The sequence below is a fragment of the Cygnus olor genome, chromosome Z (genome assembly GCF_009769625.2).
Source record: "Cygnus olor isolate bCygOlo1 chromosome Z, bCygOlo1.pri.v2, whole genome shotgun sequence".
NCBI classification, from domain to species: Eukaryota; Metazoa; Chordata; class Aves; order Anseriformes; family Anatidae; genus Cygnus; species Cygnus olor.
In genome coordinates this window covers 25,128,905-25,142,087 of record NC_049198.1, presented here as the reverse complement: position 1 = coordinate 25,142,087, position 13,183 = coordinate 25,128,905, and the positions used below count along the sequence as shown (strand labels likewise).

At 38.2% G+C, this 13,183-nt stretch overlaps 1 protein-coding gene, 1 long non-coding RNA gene and 1 other non-coding gene across 9 annotated transcripts in view; 1 reads left to right on the top strand and 2 right to left on the bottom strand.

The window, feature by feature from the left end:
- AGGF1 (angiogenic factor with G-patch and FHA domains 1) overlaps positions 1–7,870 on the top strand; it is a 25,514-nt gene extending 17,644 nt beyond the window's left edge. For both annotated transcript variants that reach the window (XM_040541056.1, XM_040541058.1), the window contains exons 8-14: positions 337–388; positions 2,642–2,743; positions 3,093–3,258; positions 3,506–3,588; positions 4,512–4,639; positions 6,036–6,135; positions 6,743–7,870. In XM_040541056.1, the coding sequence (XP_040396990.1) occupies positions 337–388; positions 2,642–2,743; positions 3,093–3,258; positions 3,506–3,588; positions 4,512–4,639; positions 6,036–6,135; positions 6,743–6,943 (832 nt within the window). In that variant the 3' untranslated portion in view covers positions 6,944–7,870. The remainder of the gene's footprint in view (positions 1–336; positions 389–2,641; positions 2,744–3,092; positions 3,259–3,505; positions 3,589–4,511; positions 4,640–6,035; positions 6,136–6,742) is intronic.
- On the bottom strand, positions 2,192–13,183 carry LOC121061743. Of its 6 annotated transcripts, XR_005815241.1 has the most exons (5): positions 10,273–10,349; positions 8,618–8,911; positions 7,463–7,742; positions 5,506–5,652; positions 2,192–3,233 (listed from the first exon to the last, which is right to left on the bottom strand). It is a non-coding gene; the product is annotated as an uncharacterized LOC121061743 (long non-coding RNA). The 6 variants fall into 6 exon arrangements; XR_005815242.1 differs by having other exon boundaries at positions 7,463–8,911; positions 10,273–10,353; XR_005815243.1 differs by lacking the exons at positions 5,506–5,652; positions 10,273–10,349 and adding an exon at positions 13,167–13,183 and having other exon boundaries at positions 7,463–9,911.
- LOC121062405 lies at positions 9,118–9,256 on the bottom strand. The gene has a single exon (XR_005815541.1). It is a non-coding gene; the product is annotated as a small nucleolar RNA SNORA47 (small nucleolar RNA).

Sequence of the window (13,183 nt, the reverse complement as noted above, 5' to 3'; positions counted from 1 at the left end):
ACGCACTGAAGTGCTTGAAGGATGCAGAGTTCAGACTGTTATTTACAGCCCTTGGACAAGATTAAAAGTTCAGATAGAAATACGAGGTTTATATATAAAAATTTCAAAGTACAGCTTTACTGTATGTTCACTGCCTAATTTATAGGATGAAAGCATATGAGGCAAGTCTCCACATTGTGTATATTGTAACATAGTACTTCTGTATCTACTGTAAAGGTCCAAGATACTGCAGAAGGGAAACACAGTATTGTGGCTCAGCTGAAATACATGTTTTGAAAGCCATTATTAAAACTATTTCTACTTTCTCATGATTTATGTATCAACTTGCCTTTTCAGAGAAAAAGATGTTGGACACACACTTCAGATTCCTGAAGTTGGAGTCAGTAAGGTAATTCTTATTTCTGTTTGCTACAAGGGAGATAGATCTTTGTATGGATAAAGCTTTAGATTTCATAGCTTTAAATTTTGCCGAATGTTAATTTTTTTTAATGAACATTCAGAATGAGATGTGCATTTAGCCACTTCTTCAAAGTTAGAAAAAAGAAAGCATACAGTATTTTACTGTATTGAAATATAATGTAAACACAGTGTGATTTCTAAGTCTAGAAAAGCTAAATTTTTTTTTTTAATTGGAGTTTTAATAGTCCATGGTTCAATCCACAGTAAATAATTACGATCTTGAATTTCTTAGTTATTGAACTTGAGGGAAATGAATGGTTGTGTTAGGTATCAATTGTATTGTAAAATATCGATATCAACTAGTTAGAACTTTGTCATTAAAAAAAATCCAGTCCTTATAGCCGAGCTTAGAACAACAGGTTGTTTTATTTTTCTATAAGTTTGTTGTATGCATGTGGAAGTTATGTATAGAGAGTTCAAAAATATAAAAACATTTTAGTGACAGATGGAATTTTTTTTTGTAGTTAAGAGAGATTAAAGATAAATTATATGCTCAGTTTTCCTAACTACTTCGACATAGATCATAAATACAGCACTCTAAATTGAAGAAAATGTAAATTGACAGAGATGTCATCTAAACAAAAAAAGGTGATAAAAGCATCTGCAAATGCAAGTATGTGAAATAAGCTTTACTGTGTCTGTTCCAGATGATAGCTCTGATTAATCAGCTGTGTAACATATTTTACACTGAACAATTTCTAGACACATTTTTTTCCTGCTGTTAATGTTATTTTCAGGCATGTATTTGAAGTTGGTGTTATAAAGCAGCAAAAGGTTTTTTTATTTTTCTGCAATGGTATCATTTATTGTGCTTCTTTGTATGGCTAACAATATCTACCAGTACTTCATGGGTACCCGAGTTGCTTTTAAATATGTTTCATTGAAATAACTGATCGTCTACATAAATTATTTCACTTTGCAGATAAGGAAGCAAAGGCATGAAGATAAATCACATATATCTAGAAACAAAAAGTTACTACCAGTTTATTTATCTTGAAACTTATAACTGATAGCTGTGGATCACTTTGTCTTTCGCTTATTTTAAGGGTAAAGTGAGATTTAAAGAAATAGCACCCTGCAGGTTTCCAGATTTAGCATCTTTAGAATAAATTTGGGTTCATCCTGCTCAGTAAAACAGAGGTAGGATTAAAAGCATTAGCAAATGACCCAGTCAATCTTTCTACCATTACAGGAATGTTCCCATTGTAAATTTATGCTATCCAGTCTACAAAATACTGTTTTTTTTGTAGACAGTTCTTGCTTAAAGACAAGAAGGTATTTGGTTTCAAATGAGCACTTTCTTCCCATGATGATTGTTGTGTTTTTTTCACTACTATAACAAAAAAGATCTTTGCTTGTCAAATTCAAAACTCACTTTTTTAGATTTGTTTTTTATTGGGAATCTTGGTTGCAGAAGTTGATAGTTTAGTTTGCTTACTGGCCATTTTTGGAAGTAATGTATGTGTTTGTAAATTGGCTGCTATCTTTCCAAGACTATGGATTTGTTTTCTCTGTTCTGTGTGGACTTGGGACCATTACCTATATGGAGTTCCAATAGATTAAAAAAATTGATTTGTTATTATCAAAATCAAAGCAGATATAAAGAACATTAAATAATGGATAGTGATTGTGTCCTGGGCATTAAGGTGCAAGTGAAAGTGAATTACATGAAATTTACAAAAACATGGCACTTTAAGCTATTTCAGATATGAAAGACCAAGTAACCTGAAGCTGTAGAGGTTCAGATTTTTTATTAATTGCATTTCTTTAAGTATCTTTTTTGATGCCTTCCAGAAAGGGGAAAATTGAGATTGCTATAACATACCTTACAAGGAAAAAATATCATGTATTTATAAGAACAGCTAAAAATGCTTTATTACTAGATCTTGCAATCCTTTAAATAAAGTATACTTTCTATATTGAAAGTACATACACTTTCTCAGTGTTGGATCAGTTTATGGTAAAAATAGTTGTATTTTTAATGGTACGCCTTATCTCATGCTGTTGCTGCCCATTCATTTACATTTCAAATATATAAAATCATAAAGCATGGAATATTCTATTAACCGAACCCATTCGGTTAAGTCCCCAAAATATATTCTGAAATCTTACTTTAAAACAGCATGTAAATTGTGAAGTACATGCTTAATGAGAATATTTCACTTAGTCTTCTCTTTATCAGTTCCATGCAGAAGTATATTTTGACCACGATTTGCAAAATTATGTTCTTGTGGATCAAGGCAGTCAGAATGGGACAGTCGTTAATGGAAATCAGATTCTTCAGGTAAGTATTTGCTGTAGTGTTGCAGAAAACTGTAGTCATTTTAAAATATGGTATGGCAAATCACTAGCAATGTCATTGTATGGCTTTTTTCATACAGTAATTCCTTCCTTGATTCCCTTCAGTTTTCAGGGCCACTTGTAATATTTCATGTTTGTGTTATATAAGGAATTAGGAAAAATCCACTACAGTTAACAGTTGCTAGAGTGAAATACCTCCCATAGTTTAAATATTTGTCTGCATTTGAAAGACCAAGCTGAATCATTAGATTATGAGCAGCATTCACAAAATAGATTTGGTGTGCTGCTTTAGGAGCTAATAACCATGGCTGCCAAACTTTCTTTTGCTATAGCCGAAAACGAAATGTGATCCCTACATCTTGGAGCATGGTGATGAAGTGAAGATTGGTGAAACAGTACTTTCTTTTCATATACATCCTGGCAGTGATACTTGTGATGGATGTGAACCAGGTCAAGTCAGAGCACATCTTCGCCTGGATAGGAAAAAGGAGTCCTCTGGTTAGTCATGTTATCACTGGATATGTTTTTTTTATTATTGGTCCTTACTTTATAAATTTCATAATCACTTCAGATAGTTTTCTTATGATTTTCTTCTCAACTGACGACAGTTTTACAATACATGGTCCTGCATTTTCTTCTTGGTATGTATGTCTATGTATAAAAATGTTAGAACAAAATTATTTTATGTTTTGAAAAAAAAATTACATTATTACTTAGAAATTCAATCTTGCGTTCTTCCTTTTAGTTTGCCCAGCACTTAGCAAAGAAGAGAGAGAGTTAGTCAGAAGAAAAGCATTAAAACAAATACGGGTAAAATATGGCTTACAGGTGAGTTCACTGTAGAAATTAAGAGTTTGAAGGTCTACATCTGCTCTGTGATTCCTGTTTTAAGCCATTAATGTCTGAAAAAGGGAAGCTTTTAGAGTCTTGAGTGGTGGTTTAACTCAAGCTTGTCGTTTGTACAGTAAATCTTTCCAAATTTCTAAGGAGACAGATGATAACAGGGCATGGAAGTTCTGTTAGAATTTTCGAAAAAGATAATCAGTTCTAATGTGTACAAGATTCCTCATACTGTCAAGGTTAACACTTCTTAAGTCATTGCTATCCTTACTTCTGAAAGTTAGGTTTGTACTGAATTGCAGTGCACTCTTTTATTTAGAAAAGGAAAAATAATGAGCAACTGAGAAAATGATGAAAGGGAGAGAGAAAAACTTTAAGTTTTTTGTTAAAGTCTGCTTTGTGGTATAAAAATGCCAACATGAATATACGACAATATTAGAGATTATTCTAACTATGGAGTTGCATCTAGCATTTGTAGTAAGTGTTCATGTAGAAAACAGGACACCATCATTTCACTTGAATTCTTCACTTGCTGAAATAACATCAATATGGAATCTACACAAGTAGAACTTTAATCTATTCTGAAGAGCAAGTTCTTGAGAAACAGGTTATGTGTTGTAACAAAAAGTCAGTCACATGGTATTTCCAGTGGTTTGTCCACATGGTTTTGTGCTTAACATGGAGGAATTGGTTCTTAGTACAAAAAGAAGATTCAAGAGAATCTGCTATTTTACAGACTCCATGAAATTATTTACTTTTGAAAGAGAACTATAGGTTTTCGGTTACAAGAGTAAAAATTAATAGTAAGACTTAATATAGGAATGAAGTAGGATTAAGCTGCTTTACTTTTGGAGGCAGAATAAAGAATTTAAAAACCATCTGTCTTGATGGAATTTAATCTGTTTGTAAAGAACACAGAGTATGAAGACAACAAAGCAGTGAACAACCCAAAGTACAAAGACAGAGCAGGAAAACGCAGAGAGACCATTGGCAGTGAAGGAACTTTCCAGAGAGATGATACTCCAGCTTCTGTCCATATGTAAGTGTTTGGGGGGAAAAAAGTCCTCTGTGTCCTCTATGGAATCTTACAAAACAGTGATACAGTTAAGTATCAGTTAGTTACTGGGATACATTTTGTTAGATTACTAATTATCTGTATACAGTGTGTTAGGAGAACTACAAAGTAATTGTTCTCACTTCCCAGTTCATATGATATTTTTTTCTCCTCACCTTCCATACAGAATTTATCTTTGCAGTAGGATGTTTAGATCACTTTTCTTGCCGACTTAGAAAATCATGGAACTGACTAGATGTACTATTGACACTTTCAACAGCCTGTTTCTATTTTTTTCTGTCCACTCCCAGCAATAGTAAAAAATTTTTCACCCACATCATTTTTCTCAACTGTCAATATCCAGCCTATCATAGGGTGTGCGTGTACACTCTTAAATGACACTTACTTTAAACTTCCTCTTGAATTATTCCTTTGCTTCTTTAGTTGTTTTTTTGTTTGTTTGAAACATGACCTTGTAGGTGCTTATAAGTTAGTAAAAGGAAATGTGAGACAATGACATGAGATTCTAATGTGTGTTGGAATGCTTTAGTGGTGAGGTAGTGATACTGCCTTTTCATTAGTGCAGTTGATTCGCACTCACCTACGCTGTATCTTTTAACTCCTAAAAGTCAGCAAGTAGTTCAGAGGGAGTTCTAAGGAAGTTGGTGTTGACCAGAGTCTTAGGATAGCTTTGGTAACCAAAGATATTTATGGGAAAATAAATGTAGAATCACAGAGTCATCAGGATTGGGAAAGACCTACACGATCAAATCCAGCCATCAGCCTGACCTACCCAAGACCTTTCACTAAACCATGTTCCTTAGTGCCATGTCTGCACATCACTTAAATACCTTCAGGGAAGGGGACTCCACCACTTCCCTGAGCAGTCTGTTCCAATGCTTGACCACCCTCTCTGCAAAGAAATTCTTCCAAAGGTCCAATCTAAACCTCCCCTGGTGCAACTTGAGACCATTTCCTCATGTCCTATCATGTGTCACCTGAAAAAAAAAAGAGACCAGTACACTCCTATGCAACATCCTTTCAGGTAGTTGTAGAGAGCAATGAGTTGTCCCCTCAGCATCCTTTTCTCCAGACTAAACAACCCCAATTCCTTCACTAGCTTCATTGGTTTCCTCTGCACACACTTCAGCAACTCAATATCCTTCATGTAGTAAGGGGCCCAACACTGAATGCAATATTCAAGAACTTGAAAAAGTTTGCACTAGGGCCTTTGAGGTAGCTCTTAGAAGTAGGAACAACACAGTAGTTGGATCTTGGTTTCCACAGTTGCGTATGCATGCACGTTTTTGTCCTTGAATATTTGATTAGCATTTGCTTTGTATTAACTCTTGCTTATTAATTATCTTAAAATTTCTTTAAGTGAAATCAGTGACAGCAACAAAGGACACAAAATGTTGGAGAAGATGGGATGGAAAAAAGGGGAAGGCCTGGGCAAGGATGGTGGTGGCATGAAGGACCCGGTAAGTCTGTCTGGTTTTCACTTGGAGGACAAAGAAATGAAAGTGCATTTGCATTTGAAAATGCCAATGATAAGCCATGATTCACTGGAAACATTTCAAAGTTCAGTGTGGGAGGGAATAATCTCAATAGGACTGATCACAAATCAATTTTACTTTTATCAGTGAAGTATTCTGAAATTTTACTATGATTTAATCACATCAGTGGAAAATGACAGTAAGGTGGTTGTTAAGAAACTGAACAAGGTAAAAGAGACATTGGATTAATAATTTTGTGTTTGTATACAAAGTCTGTCGGAAGAAATTAATTTAAGTGGTGTGAATTCAAGATGGGCATATGATGTAATCCTTCACTTTAACCAAGACAGCTGTAGCACAAAATTCAAACTTCATGATGAGCCATGAGAAAGGAAAAACTGGCAAGTCACAGATCTTTGGATTATAGATGCCAATTTAAAACCTTGGCAAAACTTTAAATGTTTGTGTATGATGTAGGTATAGAAGAGCTTTAAACAGAAGTGCTTAGGGGAGAGGGGGAATAGTATTATAAAATATTAATTATTTAGAATACCTAACCTGCAATTACAGTAATATTTCATGTATTTGACAGATCCACCTTCAGTTACATAAGCTGAATGCAGGTTTGGGTACAAGCAGACCAGCCTCAATTGAAGATGTTCAGATCATCCAGAGCAAGAATAAAAAGAATTGGGATAAAGCAAGAGAAAGGTTTGCTGAAAACTTCCAAGAACCTAAATCACAAAAGGATACACCTAAGATTACGCCTTGGGTTAGAGGGACTGCAGAGTGAAAAAATGTGGTTCCACAGCAGGGTAATTCCTGTGTGTAAATAGTTGGAAGAGAATTTATTTTTATTCTTTTTTTTTCTTTTGCTAAAGCGGAGGTTTGGTGATATGTAAAATACAGTTGTGGAAAAAATTATGCTAGATTAACTCTAGTATGTTAATTGGTTTTCTGTAGTCTTCACGCTTTTATAAAAACATTTTTAATAGGAAATGAAAGAAACCTAGGGGATATTCAACTGCAAATACTTGAATGTGATTCTCATCACGAGCAGGAAGTTTCTTCAATTGTGTTTTTAACACAGAAGTTCATGAAAACCCAAAACACCTGTTAAATTTGATAACCGTAACTTTTGAACAGCGGTTTAAAAGCAAGCTGAAACAAACACCCCACACCCCCAAAGAACAGAACATTGTATTGCCTTTTCCTTTCTTGTATGTTTATTCATGATTGCCATGAAATGCTCAGCAAGAGGTACACAACTCTTAAATTCATACACTTCACTACCAGTCATGTCTCAGCTTACCTTCAGTAGAAAACAAAAATTGTTTTTAATGATCCATCAGTACTGTTAAAAATAGATAATGTACTCCATGAAATAAACTACCAGCATTGGTGAAGAAAACAATGTTTGAAGAGAGGACAGCTTGTAGCAAAATTTTCTTCTGTGAAGAATTTGCTTGAGACTTGTTCAGTAAATCTGTATCACGCCTTTTAAAAGAGGGGGTATGTTTAGAAAACTGCTGTCTGTGTGTATTGTTTATTAATTTCATGTTCTGATGCATCCATTGCTGGCAATGGAGTTTCTGCCAGAAAAAAAAAAAAAAAGAAAAAAAAAAAAACACATTTTGGTTGGAAAAGTACTGCCAAACTGAAGCTAACAGCTTGGTATTTATTCACTGTTCCTAAACACAATAAATTATTGTAAATTTAAGCAGTGTGCATCTTGATACTATCTTGTGCATATGCTGGAGGTGAGCACTCTTCTACAATGAGAAAAATTTAATCCAGTTTTAGTCAAATTACAGTTCTGATAGTTGCCCAAGTAAAGGAAAATTGATAGTCTCACGATCTTCCTGGATCACGCAAGCAACTGTCAAGCACTGTGGGGTAAAACCAGGACAGGTTGCTAGCTATTTATCTTACTCTATCCTTAGACTCTCATAATATAAAATGAAATATTCATTCAGTGCTGTTTAAATCATTAAAGCACACAATTTAAACGTAAGGGACTCTTTACTTCAGTAGCATACAGTTAGTAATACAGCTACGAGTACCCTGAATGCCTGTAGTGTTATTGCTTAAAATCAGTTCACAATTCGCCTTTGTAAGCAGCTATCTCTTCACAGTTTTAGCTAGTTATGAATTACTGGCTTACATTGCCAATACATTCCTTTTTGTTAACAACATTTACGTTTTCAAAGGATACCTCTTTCTAGCTGAGAAAAAAAAATCTGTATTAAACAGCAGTACAGTAAGTTTTAAGTTTACCAAGTATCTAAAAAGGGATTAATGCTACTAGGAAGAAACAAGAGCCTGCAAAAACAAAGGGTTTGTGTATACTTTGTTTATTGATGATGTTAATTTGTTTGTTTTAAAATTGACCTCTATGGTCTTGAGAGTAAATCAAACTACGAATATTAATTTGAAGGGATAAGAACACATTTTGTATGTATCTTACTAGGAACCTTAGCGTTTGTTCTCCCCAGTTATTCAAGTTACAGCTCTAAGAACTCAATCACTGGTTCATTGTTGCCATGCAAAAAAAAAAATGAGATGTTGAAAGATTTAACTTTAAAGATTTAAAGTTTGTATCTCATAAAGTTTGTGAAGTAAGATTTAATTTGCTCTGAGAGAGGTACAGTCTCATGCAGTCAAGCACGGTCTACTTTTGGTACTGCAGCTTCCTCTTTTAACAATTCCGTATAAAGGGTCGAAGCTTGGCATGACAAATCCCATTAGCTCTTGGTGCTGCCTGGGAAAACAGAAAAAGCAGTTCCATTAATACAAAGCACTGCCAACAAAACAACTGGAAATAAGGTATGACTAATCCTCATCAAGCAGTTGTGTAGCTTTATTGAGAAGACTTTCATTGAGCTAAGTAAGGCTCTTCCTCCCCTACTTGTCACCCCTTAGTAAGCTTAAGAAAAATGGAAGGTGGAAGCCCTCAGTGGTATGCAAATTTTATGTGCAAATGCAGTACTGCTTTCCCTCATGTCAGGAGGAGAGCATGAGCTGCCATTGCACTATTATAATTTTGGAGGCTATAACCAGTAAGATACAGCATGAAGTCTAACTGTCTTACCTTCTCAATCCTCCAATCATCTTGTTGACTTTTCTAACTTACGCAGATTGTGTAATCTTTATATTCATCACTTAGACAAAATTACTTCTCTGCACACCCCAAGTCAAAAGTTTCATTATTTACTGTGTATACATAAAGTAATATTGACAGTGTGTATCATCTTAAAACTGTTGACAACATTACAATAATCAGTTTATACAAACAATTTTCTATAGTCCTAGTAGGGAATTTTGCAAAGCACCAACTTACCAAACGTATTGTAAAATCTAAAATAGACTAAGAGGGGGTAGATATGTTCATCTCTTCAGTGCTGAACACCCTATCAGTCAAGTAAAAACACAAAGCACATTTATCACTGCATGAAAACCACTGGATTAAACCAGAAGGGGCTCTTAAGTACTGTAAGCATTTGAAATACTTTTCTAAGTCATATCACAGATGAAACTCGAGTTTCTGTTCCAGCAAGAATGGACCCTTTGCTGCTGCAACCATTTGTATAAAATGTACTTGGCACGGGCTTTCAGCTTGTAGATAACAAAGCCACAACAGCAGGAAGAGATGTCAAAAACAGCTTTCTGAACACACGGCGTTTAAGATAACATTTGCATAACAACTGATGTTGTTTTTATATGGACTTTGTATAAATGCTTCTTATCTTTTTGACCAAATTCTCCAGCCAGTTGCCTTTCATCCGAATTTTATTTTAACCTGGCAGTACCTCTGTTCTTCCGCATACACGTGTGCTGGTTTCTGTGGCACAGCTAGAAGAAATTAATTAACCTGGATACAGCGCTACAACGCAGCAGAGCATCACCCGTTTCTTCTGCTGCTACCTCTCAAGCTCCTTGGTTAAAGCAGGAATAAATAAATAAATAAAATAAATAAATAAATAAATAAATAAAAACACCATTAGGGAAGCCACACTTGTGAGGGAGGCCTGCGGCGCAGGGAGGGCAGCTCCCGCCGCTGCCTGACGGAGCCAGCCGCCCCTCAGCCCCTCGGACTCGTGCCCAGCTGCTGCCAGCCCTTACCTCCCCGCCGCGCCCGCCGCCATCTTGTCTCGTCCGTCCCGCGCTGGGGCGGCTGAGGGAGGAGCGCGGGCTGGGGCCGCGGGGAGGAGGAGGAGGGAGGGAGGGAGGGAGGGAGGCAAAGAGTGGGGGGCTCGCAGCGTTGGGTGAGCCGCTGCCGTGCTGCTCTGAGGGACCAGAATGAGTCAGACACACTATATATATTAAAGTGGCTTTTTGAATGTTTAGGATCAGAAAAGATCCTGAGAAGAATGGGTGAAGTCCCAGGAATGGTTTCAAAAGAGAAGTGCCTGTTGGGAGCCAGCACAACCAGCCAAGGGGGCAGGTGCAGAAGTAGCCTCAGCCTGGTCAGGGACCAGCAGCACATCTCATCAGTTGGCAAGCTGACTCGTAATGTGCTATCGGCTGCCCCTCCACTGTAAATGGACAATTCTTCTGCCTCCCCCTGCTCGCCCTCTGTGTGTTCCTCCTTTCCTAATCGAAGGAGTAGGGTGGACTTCCCTTGCCTTTTTGTTCTCAGGCCAAGCCTGGATGCTACTGCAGGAAGTATGCTTTGGCCAGGCCATTAGCAGTGTGAGTCCAGAAAGTCTCTGTGGGTGTTTAGACTAGAATTTGCAGCAACGGGAGTCTCACAATGAAATCTCAATGTTCAACCATTTCCTCTGCAACCCTTCACTTTCTTCTTTCTTTTTTTCCCTCTGGCTACTTTTGTTTCTCTAGATACTACTGTTTCTCTTTAGATACTACTTTAGCAACTAAACAAACAAACAAACAAACAAAAACACAGATTACCGTGATACCAGACTTCTTACCACCATCATACTGGTCACTGGATTTGTTTGTGTGTTTGTATGTTTGTTTGTTTTAACTTCCTTTTTTTAATTTTTTTTATTATTATTCAGCATGTAACACAATAGGGCTGGATTAAACACTAAAGCATTTAGCAGTGTCGAATGAGGCTCACTGTGAGTCAAATTTATAGTACCAGCTTTTTAACCTCAGGCTATACCTTGAGTATTGTGTCTAGTTCTGGGCTCCCCAGTACAAAGGAGACATGGACATACTGGAAATGGAGTTAAATCCAGCTGGAGGCCGGTCACTAGTGGCATCCCCCAGGGCTCAGTACTGGGGCCAGTCCTCTTCAATATCTTTGTCGATGATCTGGATGAGGGGATCGAGTGCACCCTCAGTAAGTTTGCAGACGACACCAAGTTAGGTGCATGTGTCAATCTGCTTGAGGGTAGGAAGGCTCTGCAGGAGGATCTGGATAGGCTGGACTGATGGGCTGAGGCCAACTGTATGAAGTTCAACAAGGCCAAGTGCCGGGTCTTGCACCTGGGGCGTAACAACCCCAAGCAGTGCTACAGGCTGGGAGATGAGTGGTTGGAAAGCTGCCTGGCAGAGAAGGACCTGGGAGAATTGGTTGATAGTCAGCTGAATATGAGCCAGCAGTGTGCTCAGGTGGCCAAGAAGGCCAATGGCATCCTGGCTTGCATAAGACACAGTGTGGCCAGCAGGGCGAGGGGAGTGATTGTCCCCCTGTACTTGGCTCTGGTGAGGCCGCACCGCAAGTACTGTGTTCAGTTTTGGGCTCCTCGCTACAAGAAGGACATGGAGGTGCTCGAGCGAGTCTAGGGACGGGCAACGAAGCTGGTGAGGGGTCTGGAGAACAAGTCTTACGAGGAGCGGCTGAGGGAGCTGGGATTGTTCAGCCTGGAGAAGAGGAGGCTCAGGGGTGACCTTATCGCACTCTACAGGTACCTTAAAGGAGGCTGTAGGGAGGTGGGGGTTGGTCTATTCTCCCATGTGCCTGGTGACAGGATGAGGGGGAATGGGCTAAAGTTGCGCCAGGGAAGGTTTAGGTTAGATATTAGGAAGAACTTCTTTACTGAAAGTGTTGTTAGGCATTGGAATAGGCTGCCCAGGGAAGTGGTTGAGTCACCATCCCTGGAGGTCTTTAAAAGATGTTTAGATGTAGAGCTTAGTGATATGGTTTAGTGAAGGACTTGTTAGTGTTAGGTCAGAGGTTGGACTAGGTGATCTTGGAGGTCTCTTCCAACCTAGATGATTCTGTGATTTTGTGAATCCACTTGAGGGCCACAAAGATGCTGAAGGGATTGGAGCACTTCTTCTGTGAGGTAAGGGTGAGAGAGCTGAGACTGTTCAACCTGGAGAAGAAGAGGCTCAGGGGCATCTCTTCAATGTCTATAAATACCTGAAGGGGTGGTGCAAAGAGGAAAGAGCCAGCCTCTTTTCAGTGGTGCTCAGTGCGAGGACAAGAGGTAACGTGCACAAGCTAGAACACAGGAGGTTCCCCCTGAACACCAGGAAGCAATTCTGTGCTGTGTGGGTGACCGAGCACTGGCACTGTTTGCCCGGAGATGTTATGGATTGTCCCTCCTAAGAGATCTTCAAAAGCCACCTGGACATGGTCCTGGGCAACCTGCTCTGTGTGTCCCTGCTTGAGCAAGGGGTTGGACATGATGGCCTCCAGAGGTCCCTGCCAGCTTCAGCCATTACATTATTCTGTGATCTTGTGAACTTCCTTGGCAACCTCCTGATCTTTCTGTTAATTCTTTATCTGCATAACGGGAATAATAATACTTCTCCACAAAGTGTGCCATGAAGAACTGATTGGCAGTTGGATATTACAGAGATGGAGGCTATAAACATATCTAGAGAGGCAGAAAGTAGTCTTGAACTAACAATTGCAAGAAAACCAAAAAGAGCTTACATGAGAGTGGTCACTTGAAGAAATAACATGCCATCCAGTCTTTGCTACAGGAACTCAATCCTGCCACTTATTCTTGAGGTTAGGATTCATGACCCAGAAGAGAACAGCAGGCATCTGAATAGTTTGAATGGTAAGTGTTAAGTAAGAATTTTAGAAAGTATACAAGTGTTTATTCTTCAG